Source organism: Nannospalax galili, unplaced genomic scaffold (genome assembly GCF_000622305.1).
Source record: "Nannospalax galili isolate Female #2095 unplaced genomic scaffold, S.galili_v1.0 scaffold518, whole genome shotgun sequence".
NCBI lineage: Eukaryota > Metazoa > Chordata > Mammalia > Rodentia > Spalacidae > Nannospalax > Nannospalax galili.
The window spans coordinates 1,133,366-1,158,828 of record NW_008342851.1 but is presented as its reverse complement, the minus strand read 5'-3'; the positions used below and the strand labels follow the sequence as shown (position 1 = coordinate 1,158,828).

Sequence of the window (25,463 nt, the reverse complement as noted above, 5' to 3'; positions counted from 1 at the left end):
TGTGAAGTTATCAGAAAAAAAGTGATGGGGAGATATGGGAGGAGTTGGAGGGGAGGGAGTGGGCATGGATTTGATCAAAACACCTTATATGCATGTATGAAATTCTCAATAAATTATTTATTTTTAAAAAATGGTTTACATTTAATTTTTAATTATGTTAAATGTCTATGTGTGGGTATGTGCATGTGAGGGCAAGTACTTGCAGATGCCAGAAGAGGGGGTCAGATACCCTGGAGCTGGAGTCACAAGCAATTGTAGGTCACCAGATGCTGGTGCTGGAAAGTGAACTTGGGTACTCTATAAAAGCAGTATGAACTCTTAACCGCTGAGTTGTCTCTCTAGTCTCAGATAAAGAGTTCTTGGAGGCAGCAACTGTTCGGGAGGCTAAATTATAGAGCAGATCAAATGACAGAGGAACTGTGTTGACATATAATATTCTTTCCAATGAACTTCAGAAATGAACAGTGGTGGATGACTTAAAGAACACACGGACAGTGTAGGAGAGATTCATTTCAGGATCACATTCGTTTCAGGATGACTGCTATCTCACAAAGAGAAAGCTCTGATATCAAGTTTCCATGTCTCAAAGTTTTGTTTTGAATCCTTGACTCATGTTATGTCAAAGGTGTTTAAATGTAGACAGCATTGATAAGACACTGACCTAGATGTATATGTGAATGCACAGACTCAGGCACGCACTAGAGTGCAGTTAAGCATATACCTTCCAAATTATGTTGCTTGGTTAAAGTTGCCTAGGCTAGTGTGGCATTAGAGATGCAAACTCTCATTCATGAAATTTTAAATAATGGAGATAAGATTTATCTTGGCACACAAGCAGAATGTAAACATAAAACATATGAATAATAAAATGTGCGTGAATTTTGAATGCTTATTTTTCAGCATTAGTAGAAAACAAAGAACCAAATGTGTGAATTCTTGGAGTCTCTAAGCAGAGTGTAGATTTGCATTTCAATAGCTTGCAAGGTAAGCTCTGTGAAATTGGTCAAATGTATAGACTCTCACCTCTCCTCCACCCCAAATCAGTCAATTAGCTTCTAGAGAAAGTGGCATACCAAAGGTAATATCCAGGAGCTCAAAACCTATTCCCACTGATGCACATCAAAGTCACCTCAAAGCAACTGTGCTGAGGACACAGGTTTTCTATGAAACAAATTCCAGCGAAAAAGCATGCAGTGCAGAACAGTTGCTGTGGCCAGTGAACACACACACACACACACACACACACACACACACACACACACGGGAAGAAACAGACAGGAAAGGAACAGCAATATTTGCAGAGATGGAGAAAAATCTCAAAAATAAGACTAAGAGCCAGTCTACTTTAAGAAAGGTATGTGTGCCAATCTTCATCCATTTAAAACTAAGGCACTTTCAGTGTCATCTCCACTAAGTACAGCAGGTTGATGTACACAGGAACTCCACATGACTGGAACCCCACTCCAATCACCATGTGATGTGAGGTTGAGTGGTTCCTAATGGTGCACTTGCAGTCCTGGAATGGAAAGCTTTGACTGGCTCCATGTCAGTTGCTCCATCCTGAGTCCCCTGACTCCAAAGTACTAACCTTCAGAATGCCCACAGAAGTACAAGTGATAGGTGTTTGAACACCTTCTCAGTGCTGGGCCTTTCCATATGCAGCACTTTTGTTCTTTCCTTTCTGCCCTCCACAGTCTTTCTTACTTCCTTTTAATAAAAACAGGGACGGGGCTAGAGAGATGGTTCAGTGGTTAAGAGAACTAGGTGTTCTTGCAGAAGACCCGGGGGTTTGAATCCCAGTACCCACATGGTGGCTAACAACTGTAAATCCAGTTCCAGGGGAAATCTGACACCCTCTTCTGTCCTCCTTGGGCATTGCATGTCACGAGTGCATTTATACACATTCAGGCAATACATTCATATCCAGAAAAATAAAAATAAATAAATAAAAATAAAGGGATTGTTGGATACTGAAAAGTATGAGGTATTATGCTTGGCTCATAACAGGTAACTAGTAAATAAGAAACCAATCAGTTGAAGGAAACAAGAATAAATAAGGAACATGGAAACATGCATGTAACAAAGCTACGTTTACTATGTGTCCACTCTCCTACCATGGTCAGTACTGTGGTCTGAATGTATGTGTCACCCTCCTCACCACAGACATTCACATGTTGAAGCCCTTATCCCAAGTGTGAAGGTGTTTACAGGTAGACTTTTGAGCAGGAATTAGGGTTAGGGTGGATGTAGAGGTGGGGTTCTAAGGATGAGACTAGTGTCCTTATTAAAATGAGAGACATTTCACAAAGAGCCTCCTCCAGACAGCAGACACAAAATCTACTGCCACCTTGATCTTGGCCTCCCATGAGAAATGAGCATCTACTGTTAACATCACCAGCCTCTGCCATTATGTTACAGCAGCCCAAACTGACTAGCCAGCTTTTAGCAAAGTCGTCATAAAAATCCTATCAGGTAAAAGTTAGCATCTTCACACAAATGAGAAATCAGAACCTCAAACAAATTAAAACTGTGTTCCAGAGTCCCATGTGTCAAAGCCAAATGATGCAACCAACAGAAGCCAACAGGCAAGTCTGCAAATGCAAGAGTAACTGCAGCTGCAACTCACGAATGTGTGACGTCCTCCCTCTCTCCTTGACACTGGTCGAGGTATTTTACATGCACACATCTTATTTATTTTTACAACATTCTTGTGAATGTAAGTATTATATCTCACTGATAGCAAAAGTAAAGCTTAAAGGGCACCATGCCCAAGAAAATAAAGCCAATACACAGCAGCTCAGCATCCAAACGGAAAGTGAACCCTGCATTAGTCACCACTGTCATCATATGCTGCTGGGTAAGGGACCACAAAAGGCAGTGTCTTATATTGGTATGGTTGCAGGGAGGATGCTGGTCTCAACTTCAGGCTCCTGGGCCCAGGCCAAATGGGCAGTGTCTACTCAGGCATGTTGTTCTAATGGTAGCTCAGCAGAAACAACGCTAAAACTGCACAAGCATATTTCAAGGCTCTAATCATCACACATCTATCAATGAAAGTCACATGGGTGAGCCCTGAGTCGGGAGGAAAAAGTCCCTCCACTTACCATGAGACCACTGGATGGGAATACATGCATTTCTGTTATAGGTGAGTATAAAATAAAAGAACTGAATCCAGCCATTTATTGAATTTGATGCATATTCACCACAATGTCTCATAGTTAGGTTATTACACATCATGGAAAATGAATCAGTGAGCTTCACCATTAATATAAGGAATACAGTTTCAATGGAAAAGTACAAATAGTATCATTAATGGTAATATTAAGTTTTACTTTCATAGCAATGTTGAAACTGAGAGAATAGACCATAAGAAAATATAAAATATTACTTGTCTCATCATTAAGAATATATGTTAAAACCATAAAAAAAAATCAGACCAATTTCTTTCTTTGAAAATTTCTATTTGCGGGGCTGGAGAGATGGATCAGTGGTTAAGAGCACTGGCTGCTCTTTCAGAAGACCGGGATTCAAATCCCAGCACCCATATGCCAGCTAACATCTATAACTGCCTTTCCACGGGAATCCAACACCCTTTTCTGGCCTCCACAGGCATTGCAGAACATGGTTACACTTTTACACATTTTAATTATGTGTGTAGATATGTGTGTGTAGGGGACATATGCATAGGAGTACAAGTGCCTTCAGAGGCCAGAAGGGGTCATCAGATACCTTGAAGCTAGAGTTATAGGTGGGTGTGAATCACCCAAGGTAGGTTCTAGGAACCAAACTCAGGTCCTCTGCTAAATCAGTAAACACTCTTAACAACTGAACCATCTCTACAACCCCTACCCCCTCAACTCAGACCACTTCTAACATTGAATACCAAGTTAAAAAATATATTAGCAAATATCTAATGTTTTCTACCATCATTTTATGATATAATCTAACTGTGAGCTCCCATCAGTTTCCTAAGATTTGCATATAGTCAGTATACCAAATTGCCAGCCAGGAACTCAGAAAGAAAATGGTGTTAATAAAATAAGCAAGTATTTCAATGTGCTGACATCTCAAAAAAGAGTGTAGGGTATTTTTTGATTATCAATATTATTTAATGACTTTGTGTACATATTCATAAGTGCAAAAAGAAATTGGAAAGAGTGTCAGAAAACTGATAAAATTGTACTTTTCTTCGCGTCCCTTTCTGAGTTGAACCCTCTATCTTCAATTACAGATGTTCCATTCAAATGGAACAAAAATTTCAACTGAATTTGATGTAATCTCACTTAGGTTTTAAATTCACTCACTGTTTGAAGCACTATGGTACCAACCTCATCATCTTCATTTAAGAATGAATTGCTTTTTCCATTATAGGCTCTCATCTGAGATGTTTCATTCTGCCTTTTCAAAATTGTATTGGAATGAGACTTGTAGGCAAGTTGTCAAAGTTGGAGGCAATTTTCAAAAAGAAAGAAAGAAAAAGAAAAAACATACACTGTCAAAATTGGACGCATTATTTTTAAGACCTGACACTAAAACCATAAAACTATTTTATTCACTGTGTAATTTTAGCCATTCCTGCAAAATAAGCATTAAAATACACATTATAGTATAATTCTTAAAAAAAAAAAAACTACTATAACATAAATTGGTTAATCTGGGAGAATTTGTATTCTCTCCTTATTCACGGTCTGGTTCAGTTACTTAGCGGAGCTGATGACCAGATTCCCATCTGGAAGACTGTAACAACCAGCTGTTCCTGCACATGGACCCGAGGGCTTCCACAGGGGCCATCCATCTTCCAATGTCCAAACCACTCCTACCTCTTGCCTCTGTCTCTAGTCACCACCACCACCCCCAAGCCTGGAGTCGCCTCCGGTATCTTCTACCTTTCCTTTCCTGTCCATGGACAGGTCATTGTTCCTGTTGGCATCACCTTTAACTGCCCTTTCTGTACTTCCTCTGCCAAAACCTTGGCACAGCTGTAGCACTGCACACCTCCTCACCCTCAACCTTGCAGCTGATTATCCAGCTTCTGGTCCCGGGCTCTTCCCAAGCACTCTCCATGAACAGAAGACAGCCAAAATATTTCTACATTCTTCTAGAAATCCTGCAATGGCCTGCTGATGTTACATCCAATCCCTCATTTGTTCTTCTTGACCACTTGTCACCTGCTTGACCTCCACTATTAGACCACACAGAGTCATGACTCCCTTGGGTCAGAGCACAGGATATCTGAAAACTATTGTCCATCTCCTCCGCCACTCTTTAAATCTGTCCTATCTCAGTATCATATTCTATTCATTTTTGTACTGCCAGAGTGTGGGAGAAAAACACAAAACCATATATTGAAGTCAAAACACAGTTTTCACACCCAGACCTGCTTGATGCATGCTACTTTTTATCATCTTCATCATCATCATCACCACCACCACCATCATTGTTGTTGATATAAAACATTTGTGGAAAGAAAGGCAAAGAATGTGTGTCTTTCATTAAGAAAAAAGTAGATACATTTGAAGAAAAAGTAGACACATTTACAACCTACATAAAATAACCAACGTGAGAGCTAAAATATGTACATTCCTCAGGAATATCTACCAGAAGGGCTCCATTCAACAGTATGGGCATTTGTTATCTCCATCATTAGGAAGATGCTTCAAGGAGCAAAGCAACTGCCTTGCTATGCCCTGTGGGTGGTTTTCCCAGGCACACCATAAAGCATGTGGTAACAATTTTAAAAAATGTAAAATTGCACCTGCATGTCCCCAGTGCCGTGGTTCCTTTGGGGTAATGATCTAGTACTGTCTCTAGTCATGCCCACTCTAACAAGTGTGCCCCTAAGGTGGGTTGGTAAATGGTTTGAGTTTTCTCACTGCCATCACCGCTGTTATTTGGGAACCCATGAAACAACACAATGAGTTTATGTAGCCACCACCCACCTCTCCATTAAGAAAAAACATCCCACATCTTCCTTTAAAAAGGGAGATCAGACACGGTACTTCTGGTGATATAGACATAGTATATGCTGTAATTTGGAGGTTACATGGATACCTAATCCCTTAGGAGCAGTGAGTCTCATAATCCCTGGCCGTGCATCCTTGCCAGGTAACTGAATTCATGTGTGTGTTCAGAGCACAGGCAACCGGAAGCTGCCTAAGTGTGTCAACAAAGTAGCTAGGTCCAGGTATGATGGCACATGCCTGCAATCCCAGTACTCAGCTGAATCAGGAGGATTGCCAGTTCTAGGCCACCCTGCGCTACATAGCAACACCCTGTCTCAAAATATCAAAAACAGCAGGCAGCCAGTTAGAGCTGGAGAGCGATCCTTGGATGTGGAGGCTTGCTTCACCTTTGTCAATTCCAAACAACTGCACACAGTAAAAAAACAAAATGATCCATCACTGTTGGCAGAGGACTATCAAAGTTTCTCTTAAACAGTAAAGAAACATAAAAAATAAAAACAGTCCTCTTAAACCCTCTTTTTAATGATTATAACACAACATACTACATGTTAACTATAAAAGAGTAGGAAAACTACATTTTTCTGATCCCATCAAAACACAAAGGGATTACTCTGCTAACGGTATTTCTTCTTATTTACATGAGAATGGTGAGGAAGAACAGAGCAGATTCTAGGTGTTAGCTATGACGGGTGTTTTTCAGGCTTTTTAGACCTCATTTTAATTCATCCTTAAGAACTGCAAATAAGAGCTAGTGCTTTATTGGTGAAGAATTAAACAGCACCACCGAGATCACATACTTAGTACTGGGAGCGACAAGGTGACTTTGAACACTCCAACATATGCAGGCACTTGCTTCCATCCCATTAAGCAGGTACATTCCCACATACATGTGTGTATGCACTCCTCTCTTGCCTCATACACACCTATGTATCTGCATCTGTGACAATATGCATTTTAAAGACGCATACATATATACATTAGTCATCTGCTCTTTCAATTGTTTCACATATTGGAGTTTTTCCCCAAGTCACTAAACACACTTAAAAAGCACGATTTTAATAGCAACGCTGTCCTTGTACACACGTGTCTTGAGTTATCTTCCTGCTTCCATGAAAAATATGTAATTCTAAGATACCTTAATAAGCTCTATTGAATTTCATAATTTATTTGAAAAATGTCTCTAGTAATTTCAAACACCTATTTGCTGCCATTAGATTCTAGTGCCAACAATAAAATGATTGGTTGCTTCATGCATATTGATCTATGAAAGTTCATGTGAGTCTCAATTTTATAGTTTATTGATGACTTCTTCTATTGTCTCCTTTAGTTTTCTCTCATTCCTTTAAGTAATTTCATTGTTTTAAGTGCACTGTTATCAAAAATTTTAGGACCTATTGACTTTAAGGCATCTTTTCAGACAACTGAAAGATTTTTAAAAGGTATAATAAATAAAACCACACAACTGTTAAAAGAAGTGGGTAAGAACTAAAGAATGATGTGGTCTACCTTCACCTAGAAAGCTGTTATAGCTAAGCATGAAACTCAGTTCTATGCAGCTAAAGTACAAATGGTCACAGGGTTCTCATCAGACGGAAAGATGTGAACTGGCTCATCTAGCAAAGGAAGGCCTGCTCTCAGGGCCAGTATATCAAATGGGCCTAAAGTAGGGACAATGCCCTCAAGAATGGATGGGACTTCCAGACGGATTTTACAAAAAAACACAGATGTTTTCTCAGCAATTTCTTTCACCAGCCCTAAAAAAAAAAATAAAAATAAAAATAAAAAATAAAAATGAAAAAAGTCAAGGATTTAACATGAAGCTGTAATTCTGCAAAAGGCCTCTAGGGGTGCATAGAAGGAGCTAGAGTACAATGTGGGAGATAACAGGAAGAGGTCTCCTGGGCTCTTCCCTTCACATATCACTTCTCTGAGCTAATCTGCACAGGACAACATGAAGCTGTAATTCTGCAAAAGGCCTCTAGGGGTGCATAGAAGGAGCTAGAGTACAATGTGGGAGATAACAGGGAGATAACAGGAAGAGGTCTCCTGGGCTCTTCCCTTCACATATCACTTCTCTGAGCTAATCTGCACAGGACCCACAGAACAGCCATGCACAGCAGAGATTGCTTGCAGTACCTAAAGCACAGGGATCCTGTGTTACTGATTCAGAGAGCTGTGTTCTTCAGATACAAAAGTGGAAAGGGAGGAACTACTATTTCCTCATGAGGGCTAAAATCTGATAAGAAAGGCAGTGTCATCATTACACTACAGTGGGCAATGGCACTGGACTATACCTTTTCCCAAAAAGCAGCTTTTAATCTACTCAAATGCTTGAAACTCAGTTCGAGTGATTGTGTTGTACACTAAGAAACTTTAACATTGGCTCTGGTCTGTGAATGTTGAAAATGCTAGTAGTCAGGGGCATTTCAACCCACGTTGATCATCAACCATGTTGGATATAAGTCTCCGGCCACCAAGTCCTACTCTTCACCAATTCTGGGCCCTAGAGTCCTGAATTCCCCTACCCGCTGGCTTCTGACCAGGTTCCATCCATGGGCTACATCCAGAATGAAAGAATACAGAAAGACAAGAGAAAACAAAGATTGAAGCATCTTAGGAGTCACATGGCTGACTATATTCCCATGCCTTCTCCATCTCTGGGTTCTATTACTGCTGTCCCCTCCTGACTGCTCCCAGATTAGAGACAGAATGTTATTTCTCCTTCTTTTTGCCTTTTACACTATCCCCAAAACCTTCCCAATGCCTGCCCACATTGTTTAAAGGATCCCTTCACTAAACATCTTAAAGTATCTAATTTTATGCATGTCATGATTTTATTGCTTGGACCCTGCTGGTATCCATATTAATTATTTTAAATTACACTCTACAAGGCTTTATGATAACACAGAAGAAAGCTGAAGGAACTAAGTCTTATATGCTAAACACTGTGCTAATAGACAACTGTCTCCTTCAAAAATTCCACATCCTCATTTATTATCTCTATTTTATAAAGGTAGACACTGAAATTCAGATCATAAGGAAACTTGACCCCGGATACAAAACTATTCCACACCACAGGCACATACCTGCTTCTAAAACCAAGCTTCCTCGATGAGCTTATTGAAATAATTTGGATAATTTTAAAATATAATAAAGGGCTGGAGAGATGATTCAGTGATTCAGAGTACTGATGTTTTTGCAGAGGAGCTGGGTTTGGTTCCCAGCACCCACATGGTGGCTAACAATCATCTATCACTCCAGGGAATCTGATGCCCTCTTCTTGCCTCTGCATGCATTGCACACATGGGTATAGCAACATACATGTAGGCAAAACACTCATACATATAAAATAACAAATAAATAAATATTTAAAGATAGTAAAGAAAATTTACAGATGTACCATGCTATAGGAGTAGGCATATAAGTAGCACAGACAATCAGATCCTAGGAAGATTAGAACAGAACATGGCAATTATGGGAAATTCCATGAAAGCATCAGAATTTAGACCTTTGTCTCTAATAAGCAAGACGAATTTAGGTAAAATAAGGAAAGATAATTGTAGGAAAACAGGATGTGCACAATTTAGATATCCCAAAGCTCGATTAGAGGGAGTGGGGGTGATAGAACAGAGTTTTGGGAGACAAAGAGCCAGAGCTACAGCTAGAAAGGTAGACAGAGACAGGACGAGATGCAGTCTTACTCTCCCCTAGTGTAGATGAAGGAGAGTTTGATAGGGACTGTAAAGAAAAGAAGGGCTTTGCAAGATGGCCTGAGGAGCAAGCTGGACAGGAGAGGGCCCTGGACACCGAGGGTACCAGATATCTTGGTAATCCAGGTGTGGAGGATGGTAGACCCAGATGCTACATATGCAGATCAGTGGGACTTGGAAAGGGGGTGAAAGAGATGGAGAAATCGAAGGTAGGAAGCCAGGGTGATGTGGAGAATTATACCATTTACAGATACACAGATGATAGTATTCTGGTTCCTTTGCAAAACTGGAGCTAGTATCTAAACCTATTTGTTTTACACTGCTAACATTTTTGTTAATTAAGATGAGCAATTCTTAGAGTACAAACTAAATTTTTTTTCAGAATTCAAGGACATATCATCCATACTCCCTCTGGATTAGGAAACTAAACTACAGTATGATATCTGCCTCAGAGCAGAAAATGAACTGGTCCAAAGAGTAAAAAGTACCATTCATTCATGCCTTCAATTTCTCTAATCAACTAGGCACCCAGACACACCAAAAGTTCATTAACCACCTTGATTCTTCCTATCCCAAAGAACTAGAATCACTGGAGAAGAAAAATGCCTTATCCCTAAAAGGGATTAATGTGAACCTAAGTGTTTCTACCATGATCTTCTAACTAGATGTCTCCAAATAGCCAGAGTTTTCAAATGAATAAGGACAGAGTGATACTCCCACATAATCAGCCCTCTGCAGAATCTCAGGTAAGGTGTAAACACATCCGTAATTACATCAAAGTCAGTACTGAAGGAACATTGAGATGTTATGACTGCAATGACCTTCATTCAAGCACAAAACAGAGGCAGTCTGATACCTAGTCCAAAAATGAAGAGTCCATCTGCTTCTCTGCTTTCTAAACTTGAATTTCAGACCAACATCAGTAGAAAATCAGACGGAGGCACACATGAGCTCTTTGTTACTGTTTTCACAAAGATGAGAGGATGAAATCAGATAAAGAAAGGTTAACAAAGCTAAACATACAAACCCAGAAGTCTGAGTCGTAAGCATTCAGTTGTTTGTTGTTTTACTGCATCTTGAGCTAAATTGAAGAAAACCGTTTTCATATCCTAACAGTATGTTCTAGCTTGTTTCTCCATTTCGGTGACCAAACTCTCTGACCACTACCAACTTGGGAAGGAAAGGGTTTATTTGTCTTACATCTGTTTATTTGTCTTACATCTCCCAGGTCACAGTTCATCAGGAAGCCCAAGGTAGGAACTCAGGACAAGAACATGGAGGCAGGAGCTGGAGTACAGGCCATGGAGGAACTCTTGCTTATTGACTTGCTCCCCTGCCCCTGATCAGCTTGCTTTCTTATGCAACATAGGCCCACCTGCCCATGAGTGGCACCACCCACAGTGGGCTGGGCCCTTCCATATCACTCAACAATCAAGAAGATGCCCCACAGACATGGCCGCAGGCCAGTTCAATGGAGGCAATTCCCCAGTTGAGGCTCCCTCAACCCAGGTGTGTCAAGTTGACACTAAAGCTATCCAGCACAATTGACCCCTTGTCAACTCAACACACAGACACATCACTATTAAACCATAACCTTTCCAATTCTTGTCCCCAAGATACATTGTTAACATTAATATCACAACATAACACAGTACAACCTTAAAAGCCCCATAGTCCTTAAAAAAATCCAAACACTTAAAAGTCCACAATCTTTTTTTAAAGTCTCTTAACTGGGGGCTCCTATAAAATCCAAAACAAGTACTGTCTTATTTCAAAGGGAAGAAACGGGCACACCTAAGCAAAACCAAGGTCCAGCAAAATACCTCAAGGCTGGATGGACATCTGGGATTCACTCATGATCTTCTGGGCTCCAAAGGGTTCTGGCAGCTCCACCTCTCTGACTCTGCTGTCCACAGCACTCACAGCTTATCTTGAAGACCCAGGCTGGCTCCATTCCACACCTGCCGCTGCCCTTGGTGGTCGTCCCATGGTCCCGGCATCTCCAAAAAGCTGGGGTCTCCACTGAAACTGAGGCTACACCTTCACCAATGGCCTCTTCTTGCCTCTTAGGGTGCAAAGCCTCAGATTCTCTCCATGGCCCCTTCAATCCTGGGGTCTTCACTGCAGCTGAAGCTTCACTTTCACCTGGCCTTTCTTGGCCTCTCAGAGTACCAAGCCTCAGCTGCTCTTTGTGACCTCTTCACGCTTTCAATACCAGAACCATGCAAAACACTCTTACACATAACCAAGTCCTGCTTTCAGCTAGAGATGGAGGCTCGGGTCCCCTCTTGACCACAGCTTCTGTGTGCAGACCCTGAGGAATGCTTCCCAGAGGATTTCACCATGGTGATGCTGGTCTCTTGTTACTTACAGCTAATTTTCCAGCCCCAGCTAACCAGCATCAATTGTCCCAGTAAAGCAAAGATTTTACTTCAGGTTCTGGGCTCTTCTTAATCACAGTTGATTCTTCAGCCCAAGCTGACCAGAACCCACAGATTCTCAATTCAAAATATCACACAAACAGCCCTGATGGTCTCTGCTTCCCTTTGAAGCTTCACAAGCCAGGCCTCCATTGTTCACAATTCTTTCAGCATAACTGTTCCAAGCTCCACAGCAACAGACTCTGAGCACTCAATGGCTTTTACAATCCCAAGTTCCAAATGCTTCCACAATCCTAAAAACACCAAGGTCAGGTCTGTCATAGCAATACCTAACTCTCTGGCACCAATTTCTGTTCTAGCTTGTTTCTCCATTCCTGTGACAAAACAACTCTGATCACTACCAATTTGGGGAGGAAAGGGTTTATTAGTCTTACATCTCTCAGGTCACAGTTCATCAGGGAGCCCAAGGTAGGAACTCAGGGCAGGAACCTGGAGACAGGAGCTGGAGCACAGGCCATAGAGGATCTCTGCTTATTGACTTGCTCTCTGGCCCCTGCTCAGCCTGCTTTCTTATGTAACACAGGCCCACCAGCCCAGGGGTGGCACCACCCACAGTGGGCTAGGCCCTCCCCCATCACTCATCATTCAAGAAGATGCCCCATAGACCTGGCCACAGGCCAGTCCTAAGGAGGCAATTCCCCAATTGAGGCTCCCTCAACCCAGGTGTGTCATGTTGACATTAAAGCTATCCAGCACACAGTACAAGCACTGCAATGGTAATATTTAATAGAGGGAAAACAGTCAAGAGAAGATGGTTTTCTTGGATTGCCCTCTTTTTCTCAGTCACTCACACCTGCCTCAATGATGCTGGGTATGCATTTGTTCTCCTGTCTTGGAATCTATTACACTGGAGATAGGGACACACTCATTAAAACCAATAAAAAGAAAACATATAATGGAAATCACTAAAACAATTAATTTCCTTGACAGTTAAAAAGTATGATACACATATGAGGGATATTAGGCCCAAAAGGAGTCAGTTATCCAGTGATGAATTAGGCCTGTCTAGAAATTCAAATTGCCTGAAGTCCAGGGTCTGCCCAAGCCCATCCATCCGTCAGTGTTTCTCCTGTTTAGAGATGCAGTCTGAGAAGTTTCCAGCTTCTAATAGTGGAAGCCATTGGACTTCCTGCTCGAGCTCTAAATTCTAAAGCAGTGACCACAGTGCTATTGGTGGTACTGAAAATACTAATAGTATCCACAGAAAGGACTGCAAAGTGCAGTCACGTAAGATGAATAAGCCACTGTTTCTGCCATTGATGAGGCAAGGCATGCTCTGAGAAATTACATGTTCTGATTAAAATAGTTTTTCAAAGTCCAAATTTGAAAGTTATCACCAATATGCCTGTTTTGAAGAGCTAGAGGTACCAGGATTTTAAAAGAAGTTTCAAGCAGAATTCTGTATTAAACACATATTGTATTGTTGTAAAATCAGAAAATTAGAATATTGTGCACTTCAGATTTTTGACACTAGGCTTTAAGTTATTTAAAGAGATAGTTCCATTCACTACTCATTTATTCAGTGCACAGACTCAGTCTCAGTAGTAGATAAAATCTTATATATTTATGTCTGTAATGATCTCTGCAAATAATGTTTACTAGTTTTCCTGATAATTGTTCTAACTTAAAGGTAATATATATATATATATAAAACATTTACTGTATTGTATTATGTGACCTTTAACTTAAAAACCTCAAGTGCATCCACATTCCTACTTAATAAACTCAAGAGTCATTTGTTGAAGATGTCCTTTTTGCAGATACCGAGACAGATGTGGCTTACTCAGGATTTCCTATACACAGAGGGTCAGAGCCAGGAATAAAAATGTGCAGGTTTCTAACCGGCTCTACTCCAATAAATGTACCTCAGTATCAGCCTGAAATGCTCTACACATCTCTATTTGTAAATTAACTGAATTCTTAACTTCAGTAGCTGGCGTTACTCTTATGAATCCTATGGTAACAAATAATGCAAATAAGGACTTTAAAATTTTTTGTAATGTACTTACATTGGAATTTCTTAAAACAGCTATTCTGTATCTGTGGTATCATTTTTAAAAAATTTCTTTGTAGATACAAGGGAATAAAGCAAAACAGGTCTTGCTTAAACTGAAGCCAGAGGAGAGTTGTTGCTGAAGCAGCAGAACTTTTAGATACTTTTAAAACAATATGAAGACTTGTTTCTCATTCACAATAGAAAGTAGACATTCTTGAGCCAGTATACAACAGAGATGTCAGGTGTCCTAAGAGAAGCCTCACTACAACAAAGATCTACCACTCCAACACTGCATTAGCAAGTACAGTTTCCTTTGTTTACTTACAAAATCTTCTAGAGAGACAATAGCTCCATTATTTTTAATTCTCAAAATGATTCCTGTATTTCTAAAATTAAGTCAATGAAATCCATAGCCTGCAAAACACCACCATTTTCAAGCATCTCTTATGCATTGAGTACATTAAAGAAATGAGAAAAAAAAATACAAAAGGAATATCTCCTCAAAAATATATTTTAAAACCATCTAAAGCAAATTAAAGAAAAGAAGGCACTCTCTCACAAACTGCTGTCAATTAATAATCTGCATGACTGGAAGTTAAAGAGTTTATCATATTTTTAACAAAGAGCCTTTCCATGTTTAACCAGTGACTCTGAGGACAGGAAGATACACAAACAGCTGTGCATTACCAGAACTTTATAGAGATGATGAAAACAAAGAAAAGGAAGTCCACAGCAGTGACTAACCACATTGTACATTCAAAAACAATGACCGCACCACTCATTAGGGAGGTCATCTGTTTACTTAGGTTTGGAACAATAGATGTCACTGAACCCCCAACTTCTTTAATCCTTCTTTTGTTTATCTACAAACAACACTTTAGTTTGCTCACAATATTAGAATGCTAACATAAGATAAAGAATATCAGTATTAGCAATTAATAACACCAAAAACAGACCACTGATGATTCAAAAGGTCACTAAAGAAGCATTTCTACACATGCTATTTAGCCTGCATTCTCAAGCAGGCATATTTTCTTAATTTCCAAAAATAATGAAAAAGAGTTCAACAATGGCTAGTTGGATTCTTTCCTAGGAGAAATATCACTTTTACACAGGAAGGAGAGCCATCAGGAGTTAAAAACACTAATTTTAAACATACTTAGTTTTGGCTTTCTTACATTCATCAACTGCCAAGCAGATGTGTGTGTGTGTGTGTGTGTGTGTGTGTGTGTGTGTGTGTGTGTTAAGTTGTTTAATCAGCCAAGCTTTTACTTGGAATACATTTGTACACTAAAATTCAGAGTAATTCAATTAGAGAAACTTGGACACAAAAAAGCAAGGCAGAGAGAAACATCATTCCTAGTCTCTTCATAAAATAATCACACAGAACTTTGACTAGGCTGCTAGTAAAAACTTTCATTTCACTGACTGGAGACGCCTAACGGCTTCAAACAACTGCCACACAGTCACACAGATGCCACCTGGAGGGGGTGACCCCAGTGCAAAAGTGAGTCCCATATTCCCAGGACTGGACAGACTGCTACCTCCGCAGACTTCCCTGACACTTGCTAGAATGTCCATCCTCTCACGGCCAGTCACAATTTAACTATTCCTGAACAATCGTACCTAAAGTGTCAAACTAAAAGTCCTATCTTTTGTCTCTTGACAAAAGACCCTCCCACTTGGAACACTGCCTTGTGTCATACCTGGGACTAGAGCCCCGGGCAGATCTCACTGCCAAGTAGACATTAAGAACTGTGTGCATATGCATGTCCAGTGAAGAAAAGACACGGGAACTTTGAAATCCTCAATGGCTGGTCATTGAGACGCTACAAGTCAAGAATGGAAGGATCGCCTACCTGGAGCCCTCTCCGTCTCAGAATGCTGGACTCATCCATCTCCCCTCTCCTTTCTCTGAGCCTGTCGCCACAGTCTGGCCATGCTGTACTACCTCTACTTGAGCACGCTAATTCGGAGCCCCGCAGCTGCTAAACACTTACATCACGCTCTCGCTGATTGGAGCCCGGAGTCAGCTGGTCCCGCTTAGTTATTCACTCCAGCAACTTCGGAGATCGCGGATGCTCACAGTTCTCAGGGAGAGCGCAGCAAGTGGGCTCCCACACCTAACGCCTTTCGGCAGCCAGAGGAGGCTCCTGCTATGAGAGGGGAAGCCTTGAGATCCCTGTTTATTCTTCCAAATGCTGGCCTGTAGCATTCCAGGCAACCGGTAAATGGCTTTCCAGTGGCTTTGGGTCAAACCTCTTCTGGAGCAGCTCAGAGGTCAAGGTGGCTAAGTAAATCAGCGTTGACAGACACCTCTGTAAAAGGCAGCCACTGACTGGGACGGTGAAAACCTAGGGCACAGCTGGGCAGTCAAGCGGCACCACCATGCCCGGAGATCGCCTTTTCTTCAGGCATCAAAGAAAACAAAATGTAGCAGAGTACAAGCTGCCTTTCTGAACCCCTGAAAACTGGAGAGCTGGGGGCGGCTAGCGGCAGCTGGCCTCCAAGGAGCACTCCCCACAGCGGGCTCTTCCTTTACATAAATACCTCTTCCACTCAATCCCTGGCCTTAAGACAGAGACGGTTTAGACCTTAACTTCCCCTAGCATAATAACTTAGTTCTGGTGATACCCGACCAACATGCAAAAAGGAGAAAGAAATTCTAAGAGCCATTATTAGTTGGAATATTAACCTATTTATAGTCTTATAAGCTGCTGAGGAAAAATGATTCCCATCATGTACAATTTCACAGTCTGTTTCAGCTTGTTTACTAGACTCACCCCCATCTTATTGCAATTCCAAGCAACGAGGAGGTGAATATTAAGTTTTCATTATTGGCATGGCATAGGGGTAACAATAAACAATACTATCAATTTATAATAAATTATTCCCCCTGTGTCTATTCTAAAGATATTTAAATTAGGAAAACTGCTTGGTCCTCAGGGAGAGACCAGAGCTCTGTGGTGTCTGAGAACCACCTCCTCCTTCATGCTCTGCATTTACAAATTCATTTAGTCAGGAAGGCAGGCATAAAATTATTTAAAATATCAGTAATTCTTGAATTTCTACCTAATCCAGAGGTCTAGAGATTTCTAAATACGGGGGAGGAGAAAGATTTGTCTATTAGGTCCTTACCAATTCACCTGCTTGACTTTCCTTCCCTTTCTGGCCATCAGCACGTTGTTAGCCTTGCTATCAACTGATTAGATTATGTCATTAAAAATAGCCCTGGGATTTATGAATCTAAGCGCTGAGGAAAATTGATTGCATTTTATGTTACCAGTCTTTGCATACATCTCCACACATAAAAAAGAAGCCCAGGCAGATGCACCCTAGCAGAGAAGCTCAGCAGAGAACGGTGATAGAGTGTTTTCCACTTCGACGTGTTCATTTGATACTACTTAAGGCAGAAAGCCCCAGAGAGCATTTAGCTCTTGCTCATATGTAGAGGAATAAAGGCATCTCTAAAAGGAAAGAAAAAGCACAAACCGGCATCACACAAATCAAAAGGCATACCAATAACCTCCAGCACAATCCATAGTGTCAAAAAGAAACTTTTTTCTTAAAAAAGAAGGAAAATGCCTAAGTTAAGGATATAAAAATAGCCAGCAGAGGTGATAGGAAACAGCCCCAGTCCTTTCCAGTGCCCACCTGTACTTTGAATTTTTCCGACAAAATGAAGACCCAAAGTGTCTTCAATAACAAACACAGAAGCGGCCATTGTAGCCAATTCCCCTTAAGTCATTCTTGGAGAAGCACCTGAATTAAAGGAGCTGTCTTAGACAAAGCCTGGGCACCAGCACAGCCCATCTCTACCACCCTCAAGAGACCAGGCTGCCCACCCACAGACTTTGAAGGAAGACCTATTCATTTCAGGGGGAGAAACATTTTTTTAATCAAAAACCTCAATTTTCAAAACCAAAGCCATGACTATTTTTTAAAAATATCACATTTAATCATAAAAAAATTATTCACATATGAGTTTGCTCTATGTGTGTGTGTGTGTGTGTGTGTGTGTGTGTGTGTGTGTGTGTGTGCATGTGAATGTGGAAGGCAGAGATGAACTTTTGGGAATGGATTTTCTCCCCCAATCATGTGAGTTCTAAGGCTTTAGAACTCAGGTCATCAGGCTTGGCAGCAAGTATGTTGACCAACTGGGCCATCTCACCAGCCCTCGACCATGGTTCTTATATACACTTTTGCTTTGAAGACCATGATTGCATTAGCCTGCTGGTCCCTGAAAAAGTAGAATCTGATAGGGGAAGCAAAGTTCCCAATGGAGAAAGACAAAGGAAAATACATTTGCCCTTCAAATAAAGATCACCAAGTTGGAGGTTGGAGAGAAGGAGAGAGAGAGAGAGAGAGAGAGAGAGAGAGAGAGAGAGAGAGAGAGGCACAGAAGTGCCTTTTCTGTGACCAATGGTATAATGTAGCTGGAGCACTGTCAGACACTCTGAGGACACACTGTCATAAAGTCAGCTGATGTGCGTCCCAGATAAGCAGAGCTCCTGCGGCACAGGAACCTTGAAGGTAAAACTGCCTGATGCACGGGACTGACAAAAAGGAAGGGGACTGAGGACGGAAGTATGTTTCTTAACAAAGGGATATTCTGAGATAAAAATCTAGGTTAGCATTCCACAACTAACCAAGTCTAAGATCAAGATTATAAGCATCACACCATCAAATCTAGTATGAAAAAATATCGATTACCTGTCAAAGTGTATCACTTTGAAAAGTGATACACATACATTTTAAAGAAATAAAACAAGCCAGAGGCAAAAACATTTGGGACAAAAATGAAAGGCTGCTGAAAAATAACATCAGGCAATAATGGCTTAGCCAGAAGAATAGTAAAAGGAAAATTGCTACATCTACCCTTTGCTATATATTTTCTCATCAAGAGAAGCCATGTGTTAAAATGTAATAAAAGCTTCAAATGATGACACTATTCACAGGTAATAATTGGGATCCAGACTAATTTCCATTAATAAACTCATGCCTTTTTCTTGCAATTTATACCTTCATGGAATATGTCCACAATACTGAGAGTCAGTTCACAAAATATTAACCTCAGAATGTACCACCTTTAAACGTGTATTCAAATAATAGGATCCAGTGGGCTTTGTCAATTTTAATCTGAAGCCAGGGATTTGGGCATCACAAATTCATCTATCATTGTTAACTTTTACTTCATGAGGCACTCAAAATCTATGGTCACTATCATGAAGACTTAATTTAAATTTGAATAATTATTGCAGTTAAATGTCTCCCAGAGACAAAATCGATTCCAAATTCCAAAAGAGAAAAAACAGAAAGAGGAGCATTTGGCTGGGCATGTCTTCACAGAGTTAAAGATGGAGATTTGTAACCATGGGCCCCAGTGTTGAAGTCTGGCATAGTGATTCAGGTCTGTCTCCTGTCTCCCATCAGATGTCTTTTAGACACTTAGAAACAAGTTACCTCTCTCTTCACTAGGTCTACCTTCATTATGCTGTGGAGTCAAGATATCTTCAGATTTTGCCCATTCTCTGGTAGTTGAATGCTCACTGAGTCAGTACTGTGAGTAACATTGTTTGTTTGTATATTTATTTTTACAACACAAAGACATGCAAGTTTTGTGGACCTACCCAGTACATCCCACTCTACTGGTCCCATCCACTCCTCTCAGCAGCCCTAAGCTTTTCTTTCTGAACATCCACCCAGAGGTCCAGTGTGAGGGGAGCGACAGGATCCCACCCTGTATAAAGAAGGCTTTCTCTCCCTCCACCTTTCTACCTGAGCAGGAGCAGAACTGACAGAAGGGTATCAATCTGCTGCCCTGCCCCTCAGCTCACCCCTCAGAGCTTGCAGTATGCTCTGCAAGATTCCAGTACATTTCACTAACTAGCAGGGCTTCTTCTCAGCCTGTTCATGTGTAAGTGTGACAAGGACAGCTGCGTCTCAGCAAGGGATACAAATAGCCACAAAATGCTCCAACTAAATCCCATCAGTTAGAATCCAGCAGGCTAGCCTTCTATGCCTGTCTCCATGAGTTCCCTCCCCAGGTAAGTCAATATGGCCAAGTGGAAAAACCCTCCTTTCAGCCACTGTTATGCCTCCCATTCATAAGATAATTATGTGTTGTTTTTTAATTAAAAAGTTACTGGTAAGAAGTCCTACAAAGGAGAAACAGATTTTTCGGGAGAAGGCATACAGGGATCCATTGCTCTGTTTAACAGTCGTGCCGCTGTGTCCATTTGAATAGCAAAGAGAACTTTTTGAATGGCAGTGGTCAATAAAGTGAGTTTTGTTCAAATATGCATTTCTGTGCTTCTATTTCACTTCCTTCTTAATTTTTTATATTTCGTCTTCAGCCATGTCCCACAGCCAAGCAAACATTTACTTTTCAGATACTATGTGCTGGTCCTGCCCCAAGAAGTATGAGTCATCTCATTTCATCCTCAGAAAAATCCCACAAATTAGATAACTTCATTGTCCCATTTTACAGATGAGGAAATTGACACTCAGAGAGGTTAAGTCACTTCCTCAGATTATTCCTCAGCCAAGGAAAGGTATAACTGGGCCACCAACCCAGATCAGGCCGGAGTCTGCATTCTGACCACCCCACTCTCCTGCCTCTTAGTATTTAAACCAAGGAGGGAAATATGCTTCCAAAGTGAAACAAAAACACGAAAGGCTCTTGGTCCTTTAACTCCTAAGGAAAAAGAATATCATAAGTTTGTTAGTGGTCAGAACACACCAGAAAGGGCATTTGGAATCCCCAATCCTATGGACCTTGAGTTTCTAGGTGAAAAGGAACAGGATCTCAGCTGCATTGGAGGAAGAAGTAGAGCCCTTGAGCGGGAACAGTGGAGGAAGGCATTTGGAGACAAGCTGGGGGTATGTATCTAGCCAGGCCTTCACCCAGTAGAAGCAACCCTTGGGTCTCCTGACATCCTTGTCAATACACATCTCCAAACATAAGCTGTACTATGTTACAACCACATGACCTGCACAAAGCCAAGGGCACCTTCTGAGTTGCTGTGCCAGGCACAACTCATGCCCTGTGGGGTGGGGCCGTGCTGGCAGCTCTTTATTTCCTAGTCTGATAACTTTTCTTGAATTTACCACCAGAAGGCAGTTCCTTAAAATCTCCCTTTCGTTTTCAGCAAAATGAGTCAGGGCAAGGCTCCAGGTCCATTTATGGGCAGTGCTGGGAAGAAGAAAGGGGGAAATCCCAGTCATGACTTTTCATTTTCTGGAAGCCACCCTGTGTAGCCAGCCAGCCCCATCCAGGCTCTGCCATGAGCAAGCCCATAAACTAGGGCAAGTCCCTTCCCTCCCCAAGCTTCTTTTTCTCAGGTATGGTATCAATATATCATGGGCTTGGAGAAGAGGGAAGGGGGGAGGAGCAACTTGCTGGAAAATATGGATGTGAACCCTTGCCCACTGGGGAGGCCCAGCCCAGCCCCCATGGGGACACTGGACCTTCTCCACTTGACTTCCTTCTCCTGGCCATAATCATCTCATATAGTATCTGTTTCTCAGGGCCTCTGGGCCACAGTCCTGACCTCAAGGCTCCCCCATCCTTCCCAGAAACCACTCAGGGCTAGGGGATGGTTCAAAGCATCCCACCAGTCCCTCCTCTTGGTCTCTCTCCCTCACCAGTGGGAAAGTAGAGCTCAGGAACCAGGGGGATCCAAGGTATACATGCCTAAAACACACTCTAATGTTAACTCTAGGATGAGAACAGATCCAGCACTTGATAAAGTTTGACAATGACATTTATTACTGCCCAATATGAATACTGAAATATTACTGTAGTATGCCTGATGTTATTACTGTTGAATCCCTAGAAATAGTATTTTTTAAAGGAACATTAACAACCAGTGTCATCAATGCTCAAAAGTAACATACACATAGAGATGGGTTCTATTCCACCTAGAGTTCCAGCAGAAATTCCACTCAGGAGCAAACACTGTACCCACAAAGGATCTTCTCTTACATTTTAGAATAGTCATTTGCAATGTTACAGTGGGAGCCTCTAAGGTTAAGAATAGTAACACACACACACACACACACACACACACACACACATACACACACCATTGCATAGCATATGATATATGCTCCTCAAAGACAAAGATGTGAAGCGTCTCAGGAAGACAAAGGGCAGAATGACTTCCAGAGACAGTCAAACAGAATGAGAGCACACTGACAATGGCCCCCAAGTCTGACTTTATCCAGAGGAGCATTTTCCAAGGCACATTTAGTTTAACACTAATTGCAAGTGGGGTCAGTAGCAAGCATATGCCTATGGGATATGCTGTAGCCCACTCCTCTTGCATTTAGCTCTATTTTCCATTTTTCCTGCAATCTGAATCCTCCTCGATGTATGCAATGCTTGATTTCCACTATGAAACATGCATGATTTTGCTTAAGCCTTTTCACAAGAAAGCTATATTGTCTTGACGTCTGCATCACCTTTTTTATCTAATTATTTCTGGCATATTAGCCATCAAATCACTACTGACAATATGATAGGAATCATGGCATTGAAAAAATTACATCCTAGGAGGAAATAATAAAATATAAATCACATACATAATTTTCTTTTGAACATTTTAACAATGACACCCTCATATACATATGAAATATAGCAGACTATCCTCATAAATGCCCTAACATCAATCACAACAGGAAAATAGTCTCTACTTTGTGAACACACGAATCCAACAAAATGTAGCATTTCTAATAAAGCTAGGTAATACAACTTCATTTTCCCCCCCACAACATTTATGAAGAACTGACAATTGGAAAGAGCACCAATATATTTTTTTCAATTATTTCCCTACATCTCTAAATGGTGTACAGCTAACAGTGGGACAATGAACTAATTCTTAGCAAAATTCCATGTTTCCTATTAATATGTAACAGGAATGGGTGCATGAAGTGATGTGAGCAGTGTTGCCACTGTAAGGTATCTATCAATCCCACAAGCTTTAAGATGCTCCTATTTTGATACACGTAATATTGTCAAGAATATTCAGATCAAGTTAGTGTCCTATGACACTTATAAAACAGCAGATAATCCTGAAATTATGCCAAGTGGAGAAGATATACCTAGAGATAAAAGATAAAGGCTGATTCATTTTTAAACTTTTTAATAGTATCCCTACCCTATAATGATAGAAAAATGCTGAATCTAAGATTATAAAGGCACTGTCTGACTATACACACATTTGACTTTTAAAAAATTACATACATGTGAGTGTGGGTGCCTACAGAGACCAGAAGAGTCAGAGTCTCTGGAGATGGAATTATAGGAGATTGTGAACCACTTGATGTTGGTGCTGGGAACTGAACTTGAGCCATCTAAAAGAACAATGCTTTCTCTTAACTGCTGAGCCAACTTTCCAGCCTCACATTCAAGTTTTTTAAATCCTACATAATCAAGAGGCTAAATTATAAGTTGAATATACTGTTACCTACTAAAATTTTTGAAAAAACAACAAACACAAAGAAAAATATGGAACATTTTCTAAGGAGAAAAGAATCCAAAGTTTGTTACCTTGAAATTTAAAAGCCAATGGCGTTGACAAGATGTCTCGATGGGTAAAGGTGCTTGCCACCAAGCCTGGTAACATGAGTTCAATCCTCAGTAGCCATAAAAAGGTGGACTGAGAGTTTTCTACAAATTGTCCTATGACCTCTGCACACGTGCCATGGTACATACACACACACACACACACACACACACACACACACACAATTAATTAATTTAAAAAATCAATGTAACAAAGACAAGCATGCTAGATAAAAATTCTAATGGATTCCACATCCACATTCATCAAGCCGTGTTATTTTATGACCACGCATTACAACACAGACCCAAACCACCTTAAGCAAGTGTACTAGTGTAAACACTAAGTTGAAGAGCATAACTTCAGCCTTAATCTACCAAGAGGCATCAGTTTCAGTAATTCTGAGCTTCTGACTGGGAAGCTCATTCTGGATCTTGTTTGCTTACTGCACACAACCATCTCACTGGTAATGTCTACAATACCAAGCATTCAAAGAGGTGCAAGAAGTTATGTATAAATGTGCATAAATAAGTGATTTTTTAAAATCTAAGATTCTTTTAGGCAAGAATGAGAAGTTTAGACGTTCCCCCTGAATCTTCTTCCTCATTCCATTATGCCCCACATTTTCTTTGCTTTTCTTTCAACCTGTACTAGCATGCCATCCATTTCAGACATGAGCAGGAATAGGGCTGCCCCCTGCCCACTAGTGTGTGGCTGAAGAGAGGTAAGTCCTCCTTGGGACTCTATCACACAGTGCACTGAGCAGTGTGTGCCCCACTCCTCAACCATATTAGTTCTGTCTTCTAGCATCACCTAAATGGACTCTTCGGAGAAACACAAAATGGGCTCCGGATTCTACCTCATTAATCCTCATCAGTTTCTTGTGAAGTAGAAAAGGGAAAGACTGGTTCAATTTACCAAAGAGGAAAGTGAGACAAAGAGGTTCAAAGAAGAGCCCAAGGTCATGAAAATAGTGAAAAGGTGCAGTTAACAAGGGAGTCTAAGCTCTTCAGGCCAAGGACCAGCATCTGGCAGCAGACTGATTCCAAAATGGCCCTGTCTCCTCTACTTTCCCTTTCCACCCCAGGACTCCCACAGCCACTCAAGGGCAAGAGCTGACCCACAAAACTTTCAAACACAGAAACAGATGAAAAACCAAATATATTCATACTTTCACCTACACATGCTGGGAGAAGGAAAGGCAAGCCTCAGATGAAGATTGAGGACATGTACATAGCAAGAAGTCACAATAAGATACCAGAGGATACCACATATATCTATCTGTCTAGTTATGGGGGAAGATGTAGAAAACAGTGCTTAAAACACAAGTATGCAGAGCACATCTGAGTCGGCTCTGGTTTTCATTGTGAGTGGCCAAGTTTCTTTCTATACTATGAACACGTATATGAATACTGAAAATATGCTATGATTTGTGGGATGCTTGCCTTCCATCCCTGGCTCTGCCCCAAGACCTTGATGAGCCATGGCTCTTTTTTTGCCTTTACCTGCTAGTTCAAGGAAAAATAAACACTTGCCCAGTTTTTTAAATTAACACTTAAAAGTTGTAATAAATAGATGTCTATTGTAGAGCATCTGAAATATACAAAAATGACATGAAGTCACCAAATCTTAATGAGCACTGACTTATAACCTTTATTTATTTATTTATTTATTTATTTATTTATTTTTATTTTAGGTGTATGAATGTATCACCTGGTTGTATGTGAGTGCACCCATGTTGTGCAATGCTGCAGAGGTCAGAAGAGGGCATCGGATTCCCCTGGAAC

The 25,463-nt window shown here is 40.9% G+C and overlaps 1 protein-coding gene across 5 annotated transcripts in view; it reads right to left on the bottom strand.

The window, feature by feature from the left end:
* The window catches only part of Mast4 (microtubule associated serine/threonine kinase family member 4), a 648,204-nt gene that overhangs the window by 376,601 nt on the left and 246,140 nt on the right, over positions 1–25,463 (bottom strand). Inside the window, exon 1 of one of the 5 annotated variants that reach the window (XM_017799581.2) lies at positions 15,970–16,079. The exons of 3 other annotated variants lie outside the window; for them this stretch is intronic. In XM_017799581.2, coding sequence (XP_017655070.1) covers positions 15,970–16,008 — 39 coding nt within the window. In that variant the 5' untranslated portion in view covers positions 16,009–16,079. Of the gene's footprint in view, positions 1–15,969; positions 16,080–25,463 lie in introns of those variants that run through there. One more of the 5 variants, XM_029566305.1, reaches the window with a different exon arrangement.